Raw genomic sequence first — 23,918 nt, 5'->3', positions numbered from 1 at the left:
AAAGGGCAGGGGAGACTCACCAATGCAACGCTTCCCGTCCTCCTTCAGATGGTAATTTGGCCGGCATTGGCACTGATGCTGGGAGAGGGTGAGCTGCACACAGTCATGTTCACATCCACCGTTGTTGATAGCACAGGTGTTTATGGCTGGGAAATGAAAGAACAGCATGGTTAGGTCAAACTGCAAGTGCAGGCCTGCAACATGGTAAGAAGCAGTGTGCCTCTAATACCAGTTGCCGGGAATCACAGGAGTGCTATTGTGCTTAGTTCCTGCTTGCAGGCTTCCCATTTGGCATCTGGTTGGATGCTCGACCATTGACCACATGAGCGATTGGCCTGATCCAGAAGGCCGTTCTTACATTCTTAGTTATGTGATTGCAGTCATGACTCAACTTCACATAGAAATCTCGAACCAATTTCACGGTAAAATGATAAGGACCAACAACGCAAAACAAACAAAACCGATTCCACATATACAGAGTATTAAAGACAATTCCATTTTTCAATTTCAATACAGATACCGACTGCTTGTTGAAAAATGGCTTGTTGGAAAAGGAAGGCGGTCAACAGGTGTTGAAAAGACAATAAAGACAGCATCCACCTAATATCTAATACCGATTTAAGGACTCCAACCCCCATCAGTCTCAGCCAGCATAGTCAATCATCAGGGAGGATGGGAGTTGTAGTCTAAGAACATCTGGAGAGTGAAAGGCTCCTTCCCGGTGCTTCAATGGGAGGGAGTTGCTGACACACTAATAGCCAATCCTGGAACAAACCTTCTGATAAGACAGTATCTGCAGGAAGCCCTCATCTGAACAGTTCAGTGATCAATTGAGTATATAATGGGGGTGGTGGTTTTATTTTAGGCACCCTGGTTCCAAGCATCCTGGGCTTTGAGCACCAGAGCCGACACATTGTTGGTTAACTGGCAGCCAATCAAATTCTTCTGGCAGCAGTGCAACACGGTGGCAATTGTCTGCCCCAGCGAGCGATCAAGCTGCTGCATTTTGCACTAGCTACGTGATGTGTGAATAGATGCTTTCTTCAACCATGTTCTTGGCTACAGCTCGTAGCTAGCGAAGAGGAAGCTTAACTCAGAGCCCTGGTTTCAGCGATGATACTCCAAGCCAAACCTCGGCTGAACTCAATTGAAAAAGGCCTGGGATGGAGCAAAGCAGTTGCAAGTTCCTCTCTGGGAGTCCACACATTCACAAAGTCCCAGGAGGGCAGAGGTGGGCGGTCTCTTTTCAGAGCAAAAGGCCGCATTATCTTCTGGGCAGCCTTCTGAGGGCCACATGGCAGTAGTGGGTGGATCCAAAGGCAAAAGTGTGCAGAACAACACCTTTGTACAGACGACTATTTTCTGAACACAACCCTCTCCATCCTCTATCCAGGCAAGCAAGAAGCATGATCTGCTTTGCAGGACACCGCAGTCAAGCACAAACATCTGAGGGGCAAAGTAAATCTGGTGGAGGGGGAGTGGGCTGGGGACCTAGAGTTGCCAGAAGGGCTTTATTTGACCCCTGGCCCTAAGGTTCCCAAGCCGAGGTAATCCAGTTTTGGACATACCACGTCTTGTGAACCAGACCAGTGTGTCGCTGAGCAATGAGCAGAACTCCCCATGTATGGGAATCATCTGCGCTGATGATATAAAACAGGCCAATATTTTTGGATCTGCTATCTTGTTTCATTTTTAAAAGAACGAAAGGAGGGATGTTCTCCTTGGATCAAAATTTCAGCCACACGGTTTCAGTGACATAATCCGAGGCTGCAAACTGGGGGTGCTCCAAGGGACGGAATCCAATCAACTATTTAGTCTGCATGTGGCAGACCCTCTGCCCCGCGCTGCCACCCGCCTGGCAGGTGCTGAGGTTGAAGAACAAGTTTTGATAAGGGTTTGTTTAAGGAAGGAAACCACCATCATGGGGTGTTGACGGCAGGAGGGGTGGCTCCAAGTGCCCACAGCGGTTCAGACCAATCCAGAAAGAGAGCAAACAGTCAATTGGAATTGAAGAGCTGCATTCAAATAACTTTCAGCGAGACAAGAAGGATGTGGGAAGCTCGTTTTCTGGCTGCACGCCATGCAGTAAACAAAGAAAGACAGAAACATTTTATGCAACCAGTCATGCTTCAAAACACCCCAAAGGTACACGCAAAAATCTGCCTTGCTTTTCTGGGCTTTCAAAGACTTGTTTCATGTATGGAACCTGAGAAGCTACTTTGTATGGAATTCAGAACTTTAGTCCATTTACACGCGGGGGTCAAATGCAGCCCCCTAGGCCTCTCCTTCTGTCCTTAGGCACTCTCCCAAGCCATGTCCCTACCTGACCCTGCTTTGCATCCTCCTTGAGTGTTTTTGCCCGGCTGGAATGCGTCCTTGAACCCTGATCATGCCTTTTGCTTCTCCGGGTGGAAGACACAGAGCGGTGTGTAGAAACTAGCCAACTGTACAGTGGTGAAAAATTTGCATTTGCTGCTCCGCCCACTTTTGCCTCTGGCCCCGCCCATGTCCGGCATATGTTCCCCAGAAAGGAATGTAGCTCTTGGGTGGAAATGTCCCCCCAACTCCAATTTATGCTGATTGGAAGAGGGAGGGTCTCCACGCTGTCTTTCCCAGCTCTTCCTACCTGGGTGCCAGGGCTGGAATCAGATGCAGGTCAGCATGAAGAAGCAGTCAGTTGTCAGTAAAGTTAACTCTTTATTCAAGGAAACAGCCTACAACTCAGCCACACTTCTGAGTAGGTCTTGCCCCTAGGGAGCAGCTGCCAGGACTGAAGGACCCTGCCTTCAACCCCTTCTAAGGCTCCTCTCCCAGCTGTTTCCCAAGCAGTCTCAAACAGCATCTGCCCACCTCTGTTCTGCTCTCCTCATTATTCTGTGTGTTCTTGCAGACCAGGGTGGAGGGGAGCTTGTCGCAGCAGGAGAAGGAGACTCCCAGGGTCCTTCAACAGTCTCTTAACCTTCCTCCTCTGCTGCAGTCTCAGAGTCTGAACTGCTCCCTGTCAAAGGTTCCTCCTGATCATTAAACCCTGTTGTCCCTTCCGTATCCATCATCTCTGTCCAATCTTCACTCTCTGTCTCCCCAGTGCCCCACCACCAATCCCCCAGCTCCGAGCCTTCCTCCTCTGGAATTACCCTGGGGGTTCCCTGGCCAGAGCCTCCCCCCACTCCTCTTCACCCAGCGGCTTCCACATGGCCTCCTCAGTGGGCCAGGCCCGGTGGTACAGTCCAGGAAAGGCTTTGGCACTTGACTTTAGTGAATGTGTACATTAGCCTTTAAATTCTCTGGAGACATTTATATTTCATGGCCCACAGCCTGCTTCTTCGTGCGAGAGACTAGCTGACAATATTATATTAGAAAGGAAACCATTCAGTGGGTTTCCATAAACAACTTTTGGCAAACGACAATTATTTGGAAGGCAATTATCTCGAACCCTCCAGGAGACATCTCCCGCCTACTTCCCCGCAAATAAAAGAGAGGTGCTTTTGGAGAAGGTAACGCCACGTCTCTTGAGTCGGAGGTGGGGAACTTTTTACAACCCAAGGGCCACATTCCCTTCCAGGTAACTTTTCAGGGGCCACATGCCAGCAGTGGGCGGAGCCAGAGGGAGAAGTGGATGGAGCAACAAATGTGGATTTTGCGTTTGTACAGCAGGCTAGTTTTATACAGATGCATCACCTTCCCCCCCCCCCAAAAAAACCCCACACTCTCCACCTAGGGAAAATGATGTACTCTGAGTTCAAGAACACATTCCAGACAGGCAAAAAAACATCCAAGGAGGGCTAGAATCAGGGCTTGGGAGGGAGCATCCCAAGGGCCTGATGGAGTGGACTGGAGGGCTGCATTTGCCCCCCTCCCCTCCCCACCAGGGCCTGAGGTTCCTCATCCCCAATATAACATCTCGAAAGGTGTCTGCTTTCCAGTGCGCTGCTCTTCCAGGATCATCTGTGATCCCCAAATAGCCTCCAGGAGCTGCAGGAGAAAACTTGGCTTAGCGTGCAAGAGGGAAAGCCACAAATATGTCCTAATTTTACTGTAAACGATTCCCCCAGCAAAAAAACAAAACACGGCCTGAAATAGCAATGTGTGACCTTTCCTGATGCAGAGAACAATTTGAATTGGTCTTTTGCATTCAGGCATAGACACACAAGCCCCCTGATTAACCAGGCAACCCATTTGGGGACCCAAAGCCGCTGAGTCGGGTCAAAATGTTTGTTGAGCAACGCATAAGGCTGTTGGAACAGGAGCTGGAAAAGTGGTTTACGGTTCTTTTGCAACAACAACAAAAAAAAACACATACACAATCATCTTGGACTGAAGCAACGGGGAGCTGGATATTACAGAGCCTGGTGGTAGCTATTAAAAAAATAAAATCACATATATTTAAACAAAGCTAATAAAAACATTCAAAGCTTCCATAAAGAATGTTGTTGAGGTTCTCTCTTTCCTTCCTTTTTTTAAAAAAAAATGATGGTAAAAGCAGGCTTCACTTTTGCCCGCCTGGGAGAAAAACAAGACTAGAAAGGTTTAATAAGTGATCATCTTAAATCTAAAATAATCTCTCCCGGTATGAAACAGTATAAAACTTAAATCACTTCTTGCTATTAAAGAGGATTTGTTTTTTGTATTTCAGAATTAAACAGGCTGTTATACCAACACACAAGCAAGCAAGCACACATATGAAACCTAAGCTTACAAAATGGGATGTTTCTTGTTCAAAAGGAATGCTGGGATAATGGGATGGCCCATTGAGCCTATAGCTCAAAGCAACACAGTCCTCCTCAAACAGTTCTGAAAGGACAGTATCCATATGGAGAGATCATGTCATCTCCCATCCTCCTGTCCCATAGGAACATTAAATGCTTTTCGCTAAATCGCACCTTTGGCCCATCTGGACCAGAACTGCCTACACTGACTGGCAGCAGCTCTCTGGGGTTTCAGGCAGGAGGCTCTCATAGCCCTTCCTAGAGATGCTGAGGAGAGAACCTGGACCTTCCCCATGCAAAGCAGATGTTCTGCCATGGAGGTATGGCTCCTATGACACAGAAACGTGGGAACCTGCCTTGTATACCAAGTCAGACCACTGACTCCATCTGGATCAGTAGTGTCTACACTGGCTGGCAGCAGCTCTCCAGGGGTCTCTCCCAGTCCTTCGCAGAGGTGCCAGTGGTTGAACCAAGGACCTTCTCTACACAAAGCAGAGGCTCTACCAATTAACTATGGTGGAATGCCATAGCAGAAGCAGGATTTTGCCCTTATTCCCTTCTGCTGTGCCACCTGAGTGACGGGGCATGGAATACGATGGGAGGTAGTTCTTCCAGGGGCTCTTGCAACTGCAAGAAATACACCCCTGTAGAACATTGTTTTGTTCTTATCCAGCAGCTAATAGTCCAGTTTGGTTAACCCAGGAGCTACTTTTGAATGGTTTGATGCCACTACACTCTCCTCCTCCTCCTCCTCATTCACATTTCAGGCTCCACTCTGCTCAACCCAGAAGAAGCACTTACAGATTCGATGTTGGTAGACGGAGAGCTCACAGGCTCAGAAGAGCTGAAGTGGAGGGAGAACACAGCCATTGTGCCTAGTAACCAGTGTTAGGAACTCAATCTATAAGCTAAGCACCAAATGACTCCTTAAACCAGTTGCCATTTTGGGGCTAGATGGCTTGAAAGTACTATTTTTTTCCAACACGACTTTTTGGTTCCTGAAATTCATTCCGATTGCGCGGCGAAAATATAATAGATAGAATTCGACAGGATGTGTTGATAGGGTGTGAAAGCAGTCAAGATCCAAAGATCCCCAGGCAATGTGCCTCCAGATGGTGGAGATGTCAGGTGCCATCCTGGCACCTGGGCGTCTTCTCTTGGTTGCACATGGCCAAAAGCCAGGTGCAAAATGCGCCTGCTAAATTCCGACTGCTGTTAGTAACCACCAGAAACCTTCTCCTCTATGAACTGGTCTTTTAAAGCAGTGTTTCCTAACCTTGTGCCTCCAGATGTTTTGGGGCTACAACTGCCATCATCCCTAGCTAGCAAGACCAGTGGTCAGGAATGATGGGAATTGTAGTCCAAAAACAGCTGGAGGCACAAGGTTGGGAAACACTGTTTTAAAGCCATCCATCCAAGGGGAGCATCGTAAATAAGAACATTAAAAGAGGCTAGCTGCTGGATCATGGCACCATCTTGTCCAGGATCCTGTTCTTGCAGTGGTCAAGCAGATGCCTATGGGAAACCCGCAAGCAGGATCCAAGCACAAGAGCATTGTCCTCTCCTGTGGTTTCCAGCAACTGGTACCCAGAGACATGCTGCCTCTGACAGCGGAGGGAGAAGACAGCCACCCCTGGCAGCCTCATCTCCACGAATTTGTCCAGCCTTCTAAAGTTCTCTAGGCCAGTTCCCGTCATGGCATCTTGTGGGAGTGAGTTCCATAGTTTAACTAGGCCCTGCATGAAGAAGTACATCCTTTTGTCTGTCTTGAATCTCCCAACAATCAAATTTGTTGGATGTCCACAAGTTCAATATTATGATAGGAGGAAAATCACCATCCCTATCAGCTTTCTTCCCCAACATGCGTAGTTGTATACACCTTTATAATGCTCCTCCATAAATTACAGCAAGACCAAGTATAAAATTTCTCTGTCATAGGTCATTTGGGTCAAGGAGATTTCCTGTACATAATTTTTGTTCTGATGGGCTCCTACAGGTCCCCTGTAATCTTGAAAAATCACTCTTTGGAAAATTGGGGGCAGATTTTTGAGCTACAATTGCCCGGGCTTTGGGCAAACAAGACCACCTTCTTCAGCTAAAAGGGCATTCTGTGTCTCTGCAGAGTTTCATTTTAAATCCTAAATTGGAGAAGGACTTCTCTAGGGTACAGTGCCCATTTCTCAACACCTCAGAGCGTTACAACCTGAGCAAATCCATATTTTGACCAAAAAAATTATTCATTTTGGCAGCATTGCTAAATTATATTCTGCCCCGCTCAGGAAACTGGTTGAGGGTTTTACAGAAGCGTTTCCAGCAGTGCTCTGCCAAAAATTACCTTCACATATTTTCCCCCTGACGTGTTTTCCATCAGTTAACGAGAAAAGAAATTACATTCAAAAAAATATCGAGGAGGAAATTTCAGTGAGATTTTCATGTATGGGATGTGGGTTTTTTGTTCTGCTTACTTACTTACAAGGTGGTCAGGGGGAAGGGGGATCTTGAATGTTCCTTCATTCTACAAAAATCATTTTCTCTGGCATTCTGCAGGCTTGCCCATTAATCCCATTTCCTGATATCCACATGAGGTGCGCTACCCTTTAAGTGGGGGAAGGTGGAGAGGCTGACCACAAATAACCCAGAGATGCATTTTAAATAAAAGAACACATTCTACTCATGTAAAAACATGCTGATTCCAAGACCGTCCGCGGGCCGGATTTAGAAGGCAATTGGGCTGCATTCGGCCCCTGGGCCTTAGTTTGGGGACCTTGCACTAGAGACATCCATTACCTCTCTGATCCTAAACCTCCACGGCCCTGTGGAATAGCTTCAGGAGAAGGAAGAGTTAAGGACCAAACCCTACACAAATCTGGAGTGGGGTCGATGGTTGAATAGCACCTTGTACGCCTCTTTCTGACAACACCTGCAGCCAAGCTGCTGCCAAAGGTAAGGTAAAGGTAAGGGACCCCTGATCATTAGGTCCAGTCGTGACCGACTCTGGGGTTGCGCGCTCATCTCGCATTATTGGCCGAGGGAGCCGGCGTATAGCTTCCAGGTCATGTGGCCAGCATGACAAAGCCACTTCTGGCGAACCAGAGCAGCACACGGAAACACCGTTTACCTCCCCGCTGTAGCAGTTCCTATTTATCTACTTGCATTTTGACATGCTTTCGAACTGCTAGGTTTGCAGGAGCTGGGACCAAGCAACGGGAGCTCACCCCATCACAGGGATTCGAACCGCTGACCTTCTGATCAGCAAGCCCTAGGCTCAGTGGTTTAACCCACAGCGCCACCTGGGTCCCTGGTGCCAAAGGTATTGCTCTGCTTTCCTTTGGACCACATCAGGAGGGAGGTCTTGTCGTCTGGCAGCCCAGGACCTCCACACATACAGCCCAGGTTTGCGCCCCGGGGAGGTCACTTCAGTGCTACTAACACAGTGGTTTGATTTCACCCCCAGAGGCACACTCCATTTCCCCTCAAGACCGATGGATGCCAACAACAACAAAAAAACTCGCTCCACACACAAACCCTGTACCCAATTCAAAACCCTGTACCACCAAAATGGGACTGTGCAAATTAATTACCCGTGTGCTGGGCTTGCTTTCCCTCCCCTCCCCTAAATAATTTTCTGGTATGATTCCTCTGTGTATTCTTGCCACCTCTTCTTGATGTCTTCTGCTTCTGTTAGGTCCTTTCCACTACATTGGAATTTATAGTGCAGCAGCAACAGAGGTGAATGCAATTCTAGGCTGTCTCAACAGAAGTATAGAATGAATGTCACATGGCGATTGTCACTTACATTGAACTACCCTGGGGCTCAGTTTCACTCAAAGTAGCCTTGTTTAAATTAATGGCCCCGAGCTAGTCATATCCATTAATATCAATGATCTGAGTAGGACTAACATTGGGTGCAAACTTTGACTGTAAAACAAAATTTATTAAAATGAAAGAAATACAAGTATGACTGACAATCAAAATGATTAAAAAGGTAAGCTGGATTTAAAAAAATATATAAAACTGGCAGGAAGTTGTTCTCTGCACACATGAGGACTAGAAGCTTGTAAAATGATGGCCAAATTCTTCACCGAATACATGTCTTGTGTTTTGCTTTTTAATCAAACCATACACTACCGTAACTGGCTATAATAAATGTATAAACTAATACAGAATGAGTACAAAAATTCTTATTATTATATACACAAAAACAAACTATGTCAAAGGCGAGGGTACAGTCCCAAAACTTAAAGTGTTAATAGAGATTGCAGTCCAACCAAATAAGATTTGGCTGCGCCTCGTTTCTTTGGGTACTCCTCCAATATCTTATTTGGTTGGACTGCAATCTCTAGTAACACTTTAAGTTTTGGGACTGTACCCTCGCCTTTGACATAGTTTGTTTTTGTGTATATAATAATAAGAATTTTTGTACTCATTCTGTATTAGTTTATACATTTATTATAGCCAGTTACGGTAGTGTATGGTTTGAAGGTATTCGTAACTGAGGTCTATGTTGTAGCTTGCTTTTTAATCAGCCTGAGGACAGTGGGAGTGTTAGGGTATCTTCTCCCAACTAACTCGTCCACTCAATTCTATTTGACTGTCCCAAAATAAAGGATGCATATAAGAAGAGGAATACCCTTCCCCCCCCCACAAGCTAATAACCCCGTTTGAACCTTATAGTTTTTCCAACTGTACATGTCGACTGCAAAGCGCACTGTTTGCATTTGCCATACAGCGTACATTCCAGCTCGGGACAAGTAATAAGAAGCAGAAGTCATTCTCTGGCAAGGCACGCAGGCCATATGCACATGTGAAACAAGACGGGGGGTTGGCAGCCTCGCTGATACAGGATGGGGAATTATACATGGCACATGTCAAGGAGGAAGAATCAAACCAATAACACAGAATTGCATTTTAATACATACCACCCACCCCAGTTGCTAGAAGCCAGGGCTAAAGTTACACTGATTGGGGCGGGGGGGGGAGAGAGGTGCGGGGAGGAAGACCGGGAGTCCCAGCTTGATTTCATCGTGGCACCAACTTAGTCAAGAAACAGCTTCTGACTACGCAAGTCTCTTTTTCAAGGTGGACCTTGTCAGCACACACAAAAAAAGCTCACCGCCCCATCCCCGCCTATCAAACATAAAATAAAGGCAAAAGAATTGATTCCAGTCCTGCTAAGTTTCCTCTAGAGACAAATGCACAGAATGTTTGTGAGTCCAGGCACTCTTTCAAAGCAGCAACTTGGACTGTAAAAAAATAAATAAGCCCAGAGCTGTGAACCACACAGATTCCAAAAATCCAAACTATGGGTCCCATCCAAACAAGCTTCTCATCAGAAAATACCCACTGAAATTAACGGAACTAAGTCAGTCTGCATTTTATGGGAGTTTGTTCTGTTTTCTTGACTTTCCCCCCACTGTCGAGTTCCACGTTATATCCGAGTTTTCAGACAACGTTAAAAGGCACTCCTGGAACTATACATAGTGAGAAACGGTGAAAGTTCAGCACTCAGTTTTGTGTTACCTGATTCCAGAAATAATCCGTTTGCAAATAATATGGGAATGAGTGCTAAGCTTTTTTATTTTATTTCATTAAAAAAACATATACCACTTGATTGTATTAAAAACAACAACTCTCAGAGCGGTTTACAAAAGGGATAAAACAGTAACAATTTGGGGAGAAACAATTAAAACAACTGTTTAAAACGTTACAAAACAAAAACAAAAAACCCAGCAATAAGTCAAAAAGCCGCATCAGCATTCTAGGTATCTGGGAAGGCTGATCTAAACATAAATGTTTTGGGGAGGTACCAAAAAGAGTACAGTGAAGCGCCTGCCTGGTATCAATAGGCAGGGAGTTCCAAAGTTTAGGTGCTGCCGTACTAACAGATCAATTTATTTCAAATGAAGAACAGGCATTACTTGTCACCTGTAACGGTGCCAGTTCTGCAGATTTAAGCAGTCATATGGGCAAACGTAGGCAAGGCACCATATGCCCCTGAGTCACGAAGGCTGGTGTAGTTCGGGAACCCAGTGGCAAAGAGGCTTTGGACTGGGAAGATACAAATCTGCCCCTGCCCCTACTGAAACTCCGCTGGTGGTCGACTGATGCTGATGGAGGTTTCCACAGCTGTAACTGTAGCCTCCGATCCTGCCAGCAAGAGCTCCCTCTCTAATGGTGGGGAAATGTCTCCACCCAGCCCTTAAAACCCCTGCAGCCAGCCGATCTGGGGGTTAGGATTTAGCTGGATGTCTGTTGTGTACAAGGCCTGAAATAAGAAAGACTAAACCTTTCTGTCCCTTTCTCCTCCTCCAGTTACACACTGGTTTTGTTCGGTTTCCTCCAGTAAAGTGTTGTCAGGATTTTATTTTCGCTGTGGAGTTAATTAGGTGATTTTGCTAAGAGGATGAGCCCAAGATGACCTCCGGATTCTTTTTTTGTACCCATCAGCAGCCAGGAACACTCACCCCTTCAGAATAAACACACAGTGACCGTGGGTGGGTGGGTGGGTGGAAAATCTAACCAGCTTCTCTCAAGTTCTGTGGTCGTGCCTTTGTGCCCTTTGGGACAACAGCAAACCTCCATTCCTAAAGCACAATTCTGGAGACACTGTGCTTTAGTCAGCTTTTGCTGATGAGCCTGAAAGCTTTTGTGGTTTTTTTTTTTTATGGCAGGCCAGACACATTTGGATTGGTGGCTCGTTGCCAACTTCAAATTGGAATCTTTTGTACAGTCTTTTTCTATTATTAAAAATAAAACAAAAGCCGCCCCCCTTTCTCTCCGAAATATTCCTGGCACTGCATTTATTTACTTATTTTGCTCATTAGTTCTGCCAACTGCTTCCTAAAAATGAATTTGCACAACTGGCGTTGTCTCAGGACTGAAGGGAAACTGCTGCGTACCCAACCTAGGAACTCTAAATTTTTCACTTCCAAAGAATGGGTGGACTGGGAAATGGGAGGGTGGGAGAAAACAAGAACCCCCTACCTTTGAGTTGTGATCATCACACTTCTAAATCAATGATGACCAATTGCTCGAGCAACTAATGGCAACTAATGGCCAGGCTGCATCTAACAACTAATGGCAACTAATGGCCAGGCTGCATCTAACAACAACAACAACAACAACAACAACAACAACAACAACAACAACTGCATCACAACACACTTTGGGGTGCAATCATCACATTGGACTGGAAGTACAGACGACTCCCCACTTATATGGGGTTTATGTTCCAGGTCCCCAGACACCGAAATGAAATCACATTAAGTGGGAAGTACCCTCTAAATGCCCTCTGCTGCTCTTCAATCCTCTTCAACCCGTACCAAAAAAAAAAATAAGGTAAAGGTAAAGGGGCCCCTGACCATCAGGTCCAGTCGTGTCTGACTCTGGGGTTGCAGCGCTCATCTCGCATTATTGGCAGAGGGAGCCGGCGTATAGCTTCCAGGTCATGTGGCCAGCATGACAAAGCCGCTTCTGGCAAACCAGAGCAGCACATGGAAACGCCGTTTACCTTCCCGCTGCTGGAGGGACCAATGATCTTAGTATAAGGCAGCTTCCTATGTTCCTATGCTCTTGTAAAGGTAAAGGTACCCCTGACCATTAAGTCCAGTCATGGACGACTGGGGTTGCGGCGCTCATCTCACTCTATAGGCCGAGGGAGCCAGCGTTTGTCTGCAGACAGCTTCCGGGTCATGTGGCCAGCATGACAAAGCTTCTTCTGATGAACCAGAGCAGCGCAAGGAAAAGCTGTTTACCTCCCTGCCGGAGCGGTCCCTATTTATCTACTTGCACTTTGATGCGCTTTCGAATTGCTAGGTGGGCAGAAGCTGGGACCGAGCAACGGGAGCTCACCCCACTGAAGGGATTCAAACCACTGACCTTCTGATCAGCAAGCCCTAGACTCTGTGGTTTTACCCACAGCGCCACCTGGGTCCCTACCAAAAAAATACTGCATCCAAAAATATCCACAACCAGAATTGAGGTTCTGGGGCCATATTTGTGTGCATATTGGTATGTCACTTGCACATCTGTAGGAACACTTTCCCCTAGTACAGTACATGCATTATTTTTGTATGTGTTGCTTGATTGAAGAACCACATCGCAAAATTCGGAGACACGCAAAATTTCAAGAGAGAGTCTTCCTTTGGTTCACATATTGTTTCGAAGAGGGCAAATAAGGTAGTTCCATGTTAAAAATGTGAACCAGAGCGGTTGTTTCTCCCCCATCCTTTCCCACTGCTCCAAACTCAGAAGACCTGTCAAGAATGTTGCTTATAAAATAATAATAATAATAATTAAAGCCACGTGATTTCAAAGATCAAGTCAGAGCAAATTCACCGTTTCCCTCAGAGTAAATATTTACACAGGCAGAGAGCTGGGTGAATGAGCCCCTTTCATGCCTATGCAGAAGCACAAAAGAAAGAGGCAGAAGTTACTAGGCCCTGGACGATTTGTATGGTGGGCCCTCCCTTCCCCCCAATCGAGCTTTGCTGCACTGATTAGTCAAAGCTCCTAGCTTCTAGAGCTCAGTGACAGAGCATCTCCCTTGCATGCAGGAGGTCACAGATTCAATCCTGGGCAACTCCAGTTAGAGCTGGAAGAACTTCCTGCCCAAAACTCTGGAAAAGCTTTGCCATTCGGTGTAGACAAGATTTGGCTAGATGGGACAGACTCAGTTTAAGGCAGCACTCTTGTGTTCCCATTTAAGCAGCTCTTAACTCTGAACCATGAGGACTGAAATCTTACTTTAAGGGAAGATTCTGCAAATCCGGGGCTGACCCTGGAAAGCAGGGACACTTGAAGACTCTGATATAGTCCAACCCACTGCATTGCAGGAATCTCAAGCCAATTGTACAGGACAGGTGGCCATCCAACCTCTGCTTCATAACCTCCAAAGGATGGAGAGTCGATTACCTCTTGCAGGAGTCCATTCCACTGCCAAACAGGCCACTGTGAGAAACATGAAGGTGGACTACACGGGCCCCTTGGTTCGATCCAACAGGACTCCTGTTGCCTTTTAGCTGTCTCAGGGGGCGTATATGTGTGCACGCATGCGCAAGAAGTAGGTTTCAATGTGGCCTAAGGGACTGCTAATACTTTGGAAAAATATGAAAGCCAGCCACAGTGTCTTTGGATCAGAGAGAGCAAGCTCTTTTCCCATCTGAACTTAATTCATCTCCTCTTAAAACGCGTCTGCTTTATAATGTCCCCATAGAACTACAGTACGCACGTTGCATCTGGTCCTTCCACTAAAAGGTGTGAACGGACACGAGTCACTTTCCAGACACGGAAAAGCTACAGAAACATATTTTCTGGTTTGCAGCCAAGTTGCTACAAGGTTTAGAAGCCCCTCCGCTCTCTCTTTTTCTAGAAGCCCCACACTGCACATACTGGCCCGCCACAATGTTTTCATTTGAATGGGATGCTGTGGGGTTTTGCACCGTTCCATCCGTCTCAAAGAGAGAAGGCAAGCATAATCCCGGAGGAAGGAATTGGCACAGCTAGAACTATCGCAGGCTCCACTAGAGCAAAGACCCTCATGTCTGGGGGCAGGGAGAGGGGGGAGGCCAACAGCATCCTCTGGGATGGGAAGGCCAGTCCAAGACGTTTTGCTGCCCGAATGAGGAAATCCAAAGATGGTACCCACCTCCATGTGTTTACAATCCACTGAGAATTTCTCCGTCATGGAAGTCCTTGCAATGACTCAAAAGAGCAGGAAGATCCTGCAATCTTTGTCAAACTGGGAACCTTTGGATCTGTTTGAGGCTTCCTCCAGTATGACTCTGAACACTGGTCACTGAGAATCACGGGCAGAGAGAGCCCTCTTGGGCTCATATCCTGCTGGAGGGTTTCCTATTAGGGCATCTGGTTGGCTACTGTGAGAACAGGATGCTGGACTAGATGGGTCACTGGCCTGATCCAGGAAGGATCTACTTATGTTCTTATACCCCATATGGTGAACCACAGAACTAATGGGGTTTTTTATCTAGGCCAAGAAACCTTTCTGCTACAAAAGCCACATTTTCCATCCCACGTCACTGGTAACATCCGAACAAGGACTCATGTACCATATTTTTCGCTCCATAAGACACACTTTTTCCATCCTAAAAAGTAAGGGGAGATGTCTGTGCATCTTATGGAGCGAATGTGTGGTCCCTGGAGCCGAATTGCCCAGGGGCAAAAAGCAGGTTGTGCTTTATTATTGCTATTAAAAGGTAAAGGTAAAGGGACCCCTGACCATTAGGTCCAGTCGTGACCGACTCTGGGGTTGCGCGCTCATCTCACATTATTGGCCGAGGGAGCCGGCGTATAGCTTCCAGGTCATGTGGCCAGCATGACAAAGCCGCTTCTGGCAAACCAGAGCAGCACATGGAAATGCCGTTTACCTTCCCGCTGTAGCGGTTCCTATTTATCTACTTGCATTTTGACGTGCTTTCGAACTGCTAGGTTGGCAGGAGCTTGGACCAAGCAACGGGAGCTCACCCCATCACAGGGATTCGAACCGCCGACCTTCTGATCAGCAAGCCCTAGGCTCAGTGGTTTAACTACAGCGCCACCTGGGTCCCAATATTATTGCTATTAGAAAGAGCTAAAGGCTAACAAGAGGGAAAGAGGGGTGCTGAAAAGAAGCCACTCAGCAGCTGATTGCAAGAGATCGGGGAGGGAGATAAGGGAAGCTAGCTCCCTTCCCTGCCGGCCCCCTTGCCCAGGCCTCCATTGTTGAATGTTCTGCAGAGGGAGGCTGTTTGTTTCCCCAGCAACATGTGACTGGCTGATTAGATTATATGGCTGATTAGATTATCAGAAGCTGCAGAACTGTGAGTTGGACAGGATTTTTTCCTCTTTGCAAAAGAAGCTGCACAACTGTGAGCTGATCCCAAAAAAACCGGGGCTTTCCCCCTCTCCTCCTCTGAAAACTAAGTGTGTCTTATGGTCAGGTGCATCTTATGGAGAGAAAAATGCGGTACTTTCCCCTTGCCAGTGAATGGTTTGAGATCACATCATACATTTAAAGCACTATGATGCAACTTTAAGCAGCCATGGTCCTCCCCCGCCAAGAATTCTGGGAGTTGGAGTTTTTGTTAAGGGCGCCGAGAGTTGTTAACAAAGCTCTATTCCCCTTCCAGAGCTACAGGTCTCTGAGCGGCTTAACAGCCAGCCCCTCTTCCCAAGGAATTCAGGGAATTGTAACTCTGGGGCTAATGTGCATATTTGAAAACTGTTGTAGGCACCACAGAGACCACAACTTCTCCCATTGCTCACAACAGAATACATCAAAGCATAATTTCAGCAGAAATTTCACTGGTGACCTGTGCTTTAACTGATAAGTGTCCCTCAGTCATTTTCTGGTTACCCCCTGCTCCACAAATATCTTCAAAACCTGCAGAATTGAATGGCCTTTGTAGTGGAAGGAATCTCTTGGAATCGGAAACGAAAGCAGAGTATGGCTCATCGCTGTGGCTTTAAAACGTCTCACTGGGGCGGAGAGCATTGCTCCATTTGCTTCAAAACAGACCATTAAGAACAAAGTGACGGTGCAGTGAGATGAATCATCCCAGAGGGGATCACTTTGTCTGAAACAGCCTCGAGATTCCCTGTGCTTTGCCGGCCTCCCACACGAAGTGAGCTCAAGCTGAGCCCTCGGACCACGGCTTTCCTTTCTCAAATTTCAGAGGGATGAAAACTGATCTTGGTCAGGAGGAACCAGCCCAAAGCCAGGTGCTTGTACAAAGTCAGGGTCAACTGGGACATCCCAATACATCAGACTTGCACGTTGCAACCATGAAGAAGAAAAAGCAGAGCAGCTTCTTGTTTTTACAAATCCATTGCTGCTTCCCTCCTCTATCTTGTGGTGAGGTAAGGAAACAGAGAGAGGATTTCCTGTCAAGAAGATAGACACCCCTGTGGATACCATACAAGAGTGTGCAAACTCTGTGGTAAATTTACAGCTCCAGGTGTTTTGTGTGTTTGTTTTTGTGTTTCTGGACTCTCCTTCCCCGGAGGCTTCTCAGCAGAGGTTGGATGGCAATCAGGGGGTTGGACCAGATGAACCTCAGGGTCCCTTCCAACTCTACAATTCTATTATGCTATTATTCTCTCTCTCTCTCTCTCTCTCTCTCTCTCTCTCTCTCTCTCTCTCTCTCTCTCTCTCTCTCTCTCACACACACACACACACACACACACACACACACACACACACAGAGTGAATAGACTGTTTCAGAGCTTTTCTACTCCAAAGAAGAAGAAGAAGAGGAGGAGGAGGAGGAGGAGTTTGGATTTGATATCCCACTTTATCACTACCCTAAGGAGTCTCAAAGCGGCTAACATTCTCCTTTCCCTTCCTCCCCCACAACAAACACTCTGTGAGGTGAGTGGGGCTGAGAGACTTCAGAGAAGTGTGATTAGCCCAAGGTCACCCAGCAGCTGCATGTGAAGGAGCAGAGACGCGAACCCGGTTCACCAGATTATGAGTCTACCACTCTTAACCACCACACCACACTGGCTCTGATAAGCTAATTGGTACTGGTTGACAAAGACTTTAGTTTAGTTTCAGAATTATGCAATTTTCTCATGCAAAGAGCCACTCACTGCCCTCTAATAACGAACCCAAGTGGTAAGTGCCAATGGATACTTAACCCAAACCCAAACAGGGCCACACAAAAACTGGGTTGGGGGAGGCAGTCAACATGTGTGGCAGCAAGCCAAGATTTGCAGAACTATAAAATGCATATATATTGTTTCAAAACCAATGGGAGCCACTATGCAACACTCAAATAATAATAATCCGATTAGCTGCTGGACACCCCACCTGATTGACTCCTGGAGGAAAACGTTTTGGTAGTAGGACTAGTTCGTAACACAGGGGAATTATTACCTGCCCACATGGTCAATTATGTGTTGTTTATGGACTGAAAACTGGTCCATATTCCAGTCAGTGGATAAATAAGCAAATATTGGCAATTTCCGCTCCCATTTCTGTCAGAATTCATGAGCATCACTTCTAGCCACAAAAAAGCCTGAGGTTTCACCCTCTCTCCATCCCAGAAAGGGAGAGGCAATATCACAGGTTCAAGGAAACATAAGGAGAAGCAATTGCGGAAGGTGCAGAGTGGGGCTGCTAAGGGCCATGGCCTGAGGGTCAGTCCTGGGGGCCAGATAGAGAAGCCCTGAGGGCCACTTTTGGCTTGTGGTCCAGAGATAGTTTTTAAAAAAGGTAAAGTGCCCCTGGACAGTTAAGCCCAGTCAAAGGCGACTATGGGGTTTCCGTAAGGGACTATGGGCTTGTTCTGTTGAAAGCCGCCCAGAGTGGCTGGGGAAACCCAGCCAGATGGGCAGGGTAGGAAAAATAACAACAACAACAACAACAACAACAACAACAACAACAACAACAACAACAACTTGCTTTCAGACTGAGGGAGCTGCCGTTTGTCCATAGACAGGTTTCCGGGTCATGTGGCCAGCATGACTAAACTGCTTCTGGTGCAACCGGACACGTGACAGAAACCAGAGCACACAGAAATGCCATTTACCTTCCCGCTGTAGCGGTACCTATTTATCTACTTGCACTGGTGTGCTTTCAAACTGCTAGGTTGGCAGGAGCTGGGATAGAGCAACGGGAGCTCACCCCATCATGGGGATTCAAACCGCCGACCTTCCGATCAGCAAGCCCAAGAAGCTCAGTGGTTTAGGCCACAGCACCACCCCCCATTTGTGCCCCACTGTCGTATTCAAAGCAAAACTTTACGGTCTTCAACAACAACAGAGCAAGAAATGATCATTTGGAGACTTCCTTGAAGTTTTCCCCTTGGCACACCTCGCAGACTTTCCATCCAAGAATATGTTTCTCCACAAGACCTCTAACTAGTGTTTACTTAAGGCAAGCAGGCCAGGACATGGAGCAATCAGACACACCTCTTCCCCCGCTAATTCTTAATTTGATGTAAGTAAGAGGGAAAACAATTAAATCACCGACTCTAAACCATGGTTTGCCTCGGTGTTCATCTCTTTTGCTGTTAATTTCAATTAATTTCAATTTATTTTTATGGATATTGTGAATATTTTTTCTTGTGAACTGCTAATAGGCTTTTCTACAATCAAATGATATAAAACTTTTCTGCCTTGTGTTTCTGCCTTCCATTTTTTAACAAATTTGGATTCTAAGCTATGGTTAGCACAAACCATCTTGCCTCCTTCTTATTGGCAGTCTTTGGTCCTAGTGCAAGCCAATTCTGTACCCATAAGCAGAATACTTGCTCTGCCTCTAACAAATGACTACCATAGCTACCATAGCTATAACAATAGCATGCAAAGAATAAGGGTCTCAATGGCTATGTTCTCCCTCCACTGTCAGAGGCAGTGTACTTCTGAATACTGTACCAGTTTCTGTGGGGAGAGGGACTTTTCAGGTTAGAGAAAAGGCAAGAGATAATATGAAGGCGAGAGATGACATGGTAGAAGTTTACAGAATTATGCATGGCATGGAGGAAGTGGTTAGATGAAAGTTTTTCTCCCACTCATGGAAATCTGATGAAGTTCCAGAATGGATAACCATGCATAAGTCAGTCAATGGAGACTGTGGGGTATGGCATTCATCTCGCTTTCAGGCCGAGGGAGTCAACATTTGTCCACAGATGGCTTTCCAGACCATGTGGCCAGCATGACTAAACTGCTTCTGGCACAACGGAACACCGTGGCGGAAGCCAGAGTGCATGGAAATACCATTTACCTTCCCGCCACAATGGTGTCTATTTATCTACTTGCCCTGGAGCGCTTTCGAACTGCTAGGATGGCAGGAGCTGGGACCGAGCAACGGGAGCTCACCCTGTTGCGAGGATTTGAACTTCCGACCTTCCGATCAGCAAGTCCCAGAGGCTCAGTGGTTTAGACCTCAGCACCACCCACTTCCCATTTAAGAGTATGGAACTTGCTCCCACAGGAGGCAGAGATGGCCAGCAACCTAGATGGTTTTAAAAGAGGATTGGACAATTCCATGGAGGAGAGGGCTATCCAAAACTACTAGCCATGATGATTACGCTCTGCCTCCATGGGCAGAGGCAGTAACGCTTCTGAATACCAGTTTCTGGAAACCACAGGAGAGGAGAGGGCTCTCGTGCTTGGATCCCGCTCGCGGGCTTCCCACGGGCATCTGGGTGGCAACTGTGAGGACAGGAGGCTATTGGTCTGATCTAACAGGGTATTCGCATGGTCTTATGAGAGCGCTGTTGTGCTCAGATCCTGCTCATGTGCTTCACACTGGGGTGATTGTAAGAACAGGAAGGTGGAACATGGCCTCCCATTGGCCTGATCCAACAGATTCTGCTTATGATCTTACAGGAGATTGAGTTGTGAAACTGCAGTCACATGTCCAGTTATTTGGAAGCAAGGTCATTTAACATAGTGGGACTTACTCGCGAGTAAAAAAAACCCCTAGGCTGGCTGCACCATTCTTAACAACTAAGCAAACCTGGTGAATCAAAGGCAGCCAATGTGATTACGTAGCACTGTTCTGCAGAGATGATTCAACACAAAGAGCCAGATCCCTTTGGCTGACATTGTCTTCCCAGCGTGTGCTGGGTTGGACACTGGAAGTAATAAGAGGGGCTGAGATGCCGCTGAAATCCACATCTTACCAAGACAGGTCCTGCCGTCTGTGTGCAGACGAAAGCCTGGCTTGCATTCGCAGTAATAGGACCCCAGAGTGTTCACACATCTGTGCTGGCAGCCCCCATTGTGAACTTGGCACTCGTCAACATCTGGAAAGGAAGCAAAAATGGAAACAGTCAGAGCAGCGGGCACAGTGCAAGCTAAACTCAGCATTTGTGCCGGCCAGAAGCAGGACTCCAGAGCAGCAGCCAGCCAGGCCAATGGACCAGGCTTAGGAAGATGTTGTCACTATTCTGGGGTGGGATTCAATCACGTATCGACAATTCAGGTTGCACAGTTAAAGTTTACTTGGTGGTCTTGCACAATGAGCTCAGTTCCTGCAAAACTGCAGTCAGGAAAATGATGGGGAAATGCATTGGAGTGTTGAGACGCTTGAGACAACACTGTCTAACCTCCCCATAAACAAACCAGAACAAATGCTTAATAAACAAGGTGTCTGGAAGCACCCCATGCTGCCATGTGCTCCATCATGAAGCTACAGATGCACCTAATGAACACAGGAAGGTACTTTATGCCAAGTCAGACCATTGGTCCATATGGCTCCATACTGGCTACACTGACCGGCAGTGGCTCTACAGGGTCTATCTCAGTCCTACTTGGATATGCTGGAGATTGGACTCAAGACTTTCTGGGTGCAAAGCAGATGCTCTACCGATGGCCTTTCCCTTAAAACATAGGAAGGTGTCTTATACGGAGTCAGACTATGTGGCTCACTGTTGTCTACACTGACTGGCAGCAGCTCTGCAGGGTTTCTCCCAGCCCTGTCTGGAGATGTTGGGGCCTTCTGCATACAAAGCAGATTCTCTACTACTGAGCTGCAAAATCACTGTTGTTGCACCAAGTAACCCGGGAGGAACTCACCAAACAATGAGGAGTATCTTGTACACTTAAGAAGAACCTGGAAGAATGGGATCATTCTGCATTCTGCTACTGACCCAATTTGTACCTCATCAGTTTATGTGTGGATTGTAACCAAGGTCCCCAGCCCCGAAGCAGCTTCTCAGCTAGCTTCCACAGGAAGAATGCCCTGCACAGGCGCTCACTGTCACACATTCAGACAATGCATGAAAGGAGGTGCAAGGCCTATGCTTGAAAGTCTCGCCTCAGTGTCCCCCTCCCTGCTAGCACCAACCCCAGCCTTCAGACCAGGGCCAGGTGGTTCTTGGAAAGTTGTCCCAAAGGAAATGGAGCTCTTCAGCTCAGAAAAAAAAAGTTCTCAGGGTATAAAACAGAAGCAGGAGGGGAGAGAATTAGAAGACGGCTGGACTGGCTAAGTGAGAGATGGATAGACTGGAAATTATATTCTCTGGCTCGAATTTTAATCTAAGCCAGGAAAGAATTCAGGGCCCCTAAATGCTCACATTTCTTTTATAGCCCCTCAAAACTCCTTTCCAAACGCTGGACAAGCAAGATTTTCTAGCAACTCTACCCAGGGTTAACCATTCAGTTTCTTCTAACCAGCATTCTAAACACTGTAATGCAATATGCATGCAAAATTTGGAAACTGCAGATCCAAAAGTTCCCTCCACATGTGCACATGCACACACACAAATTTGGGGGTTGATTTTGTTTCATCTCAGCTCTGTGGTGTGGTGTGGAAAGGGGAGACCATGAGTCTCGAACACATTCAAGCCCATGATGCTTATCTTCTGTTCTGTTTTTTGGAGCGTGGCTTTCCCCCTTTTTTTCCTTTTGCAGTGGGGCGGGTAGAAGAGGCCACCTCACAAATGTCCTCCTTCAATTTGGCCTTCTGCCCAGAAAGAAACACACCAAGGCAAACACAGAAGATGCAGACAAAAGGCGTTTCCTGCCAGCAGAGAAATGGTGATGGACAATGTCTTTATATTTATTTTATTGCCCCTGTAATGGTCAGTGGAGCCACCACTGAGAGAAGCTATGTCACCTCCCCCAAATGGTTCTCGCAGTTAATGAGAAGGGGCGCTTCTAGGACGCGGTCCAAATCCGGTTGCCCTCAATTGACAAGGACCCGGCCTTGCGGTCCAAAACGCCCTCCCCATTGGCACAGAGAAACTTCAAAAGCACGGCCAAGAAAGGTTGGCACTTGCTCTTTTCCCAGCGTCCTGCTGGGAAATGATCAGATCCTCCTGCTTCAACTTCTGCACTGAAAAGGTTCAGAATCATCTGTCATGTTTCAAGGGAAACCGAGGGAATGCATTAAGACATTTCACAAGCTTTCGTTTGGTTGAGTGTTCAAAGGCAGAAAGAGAAGGGACGCAAAGATAAATTATGTTGCCAACATATTGCTGGCGGGAAGGCAGGAATCAAGAGTCAGAATCAAGGTGTGCTTGTCCTCAGTTCAACTTTGCGTTCTTCATTTCAACAGGGCTCAGGAGGCCATTTGTTTTCAAAACGCCCCCCACTTTTTTATTATTAAAAACAAAACAAATTCAACGCAGCTTATGGACAAGGCTGAAGACAGAGCTATCCTAGCATGGTCTCACAAAATGACAAAGTATTCATTCATCCTTGTGTACCTATGTATCAGGTGTGAGGAACTTCCAATGTGATCTTGCATAGCTCACTGTTCAACCCTCAGAACTATCCCCAGGCCATACCTCCTCTCCCCAGGCCCTGCTCTGCATCTTCCTTGGGTGTTTTTGCCTGGCTGGAATGTGTCCTTGAACCCCAATGCTTGTCTGGATGGAGGCGAGCGAGCGAGGAGGATGCAAGGGTATTTACATGAACTAGCTTAATGTAGAAAGATAAAATTTGCACTCAATGCTTTTTCCACTTACCCCCAACACTAGTATATGGCCCCGAGATGGTTATATGTGAGGGAAGGCGGCCCTCAGGCTGAAAAAAGATTTCCCCACCCCTAGCTTGGAATACCTCGACATCTCCAGGTAGCAACGGGAGAGGCCTCCATCCAAAACCCTGGAGAGCTGCTGCCAGTCAGTGTGGGTGATACTGAGCTAACTGAACCGGCCAGCGATACAAGGCAGCTTCCAATGCTTCTGCTCTTGGCTACTTTCAAGAGCAGACTACCCTCCTTCTCTATCTTCTTGTCAGATCAGAGGACACAGGGAAGAGGGAAAGAATAGACCTCCTACCTCTCTCCACCAGTTTATTCTCCTTTAAAGGGCAGCCTTCAGATCTCTCCTTGGCCTTTTCCCTCCCTTCAGGTTGCTCAGGCTGCTAAACCACCAAAAGGCAGTAAAAGGCTTGCAGCCTCTTATCAACCCCAACCCTACCCACCTGTAGCCCATACTGGCTTAATGCTGTTGGAGTCAATTGTCAGCAAGCAGGTGGTCTAGCAGCTACAAATATAGGAAGCTGTCTTTACAGAGTCAGATCATAACTCCATCTGGCTCAAGAGAGTCTTTGTCTCCAGCCAGTGTAGCCCAGGGGTCAGGGGATGATGGGACTGGTTGTCCAAATGGCATTAGAGGACCCAAGTTTGAAGAACACTGGTCTACAATGAGTAGCTGTGTTTCTCCAAGGTTTCATGAAGGGATTCCACTGAGCTGAAAGTGGAGTTGTCAGGGATTGAACCGGGAACTTCTTGCATGCAAAGCTGATGCTTTACCC

At 46.9% G+C, this 23,918-nt stretch overlaps 1 protein-coding gene across 2 annotated transcripts in view; it reads right to left on the bottom strand.

Moving 5' to 3' along the window:
* MEGF6 (multiple EGF like domains 6) overlaps positions 1–23,918 on the bottom strand; it is a 199,826-nt gene that overhangs the window by 62,475 nt on the left and 113,433 nt on the right. For both annotated transcript variants that reach the window (XM_060276165.1, XM_060276164.1), the window contains 2 exons: positions 20,336–20,458; positions 21–146 (listed from right to left, as the gene is read on the bottom strand). In XM_060276165.1, the coding sequence (XP_060132148.1) occupies positions 21–146; positions 20,336–20,458 (249 nt within the window). The remainder of the gene's footprint in view (positions 1–20; positions 147–20,335; positions 20,459–23,918) is intronic.

Source organism: Zootoca vivipara, chromosome 6 (assembly GCF_963506605.1).
Source record: "Zootoca vivipara chromosome 6, rZooViv1.1, whole genome shotgun sequence".
NCBI classification, from domain to species: Eukaryota; Metazoa; Chordata; class Lepidosauria; order Squamata; family Lacertidae; genus Zootoca; species Zootoca vivipara.
Note: the sequence above shows the minus strand (reverse complement) of the source record. Positions and strands in the feature narration are given on the sequence as shown.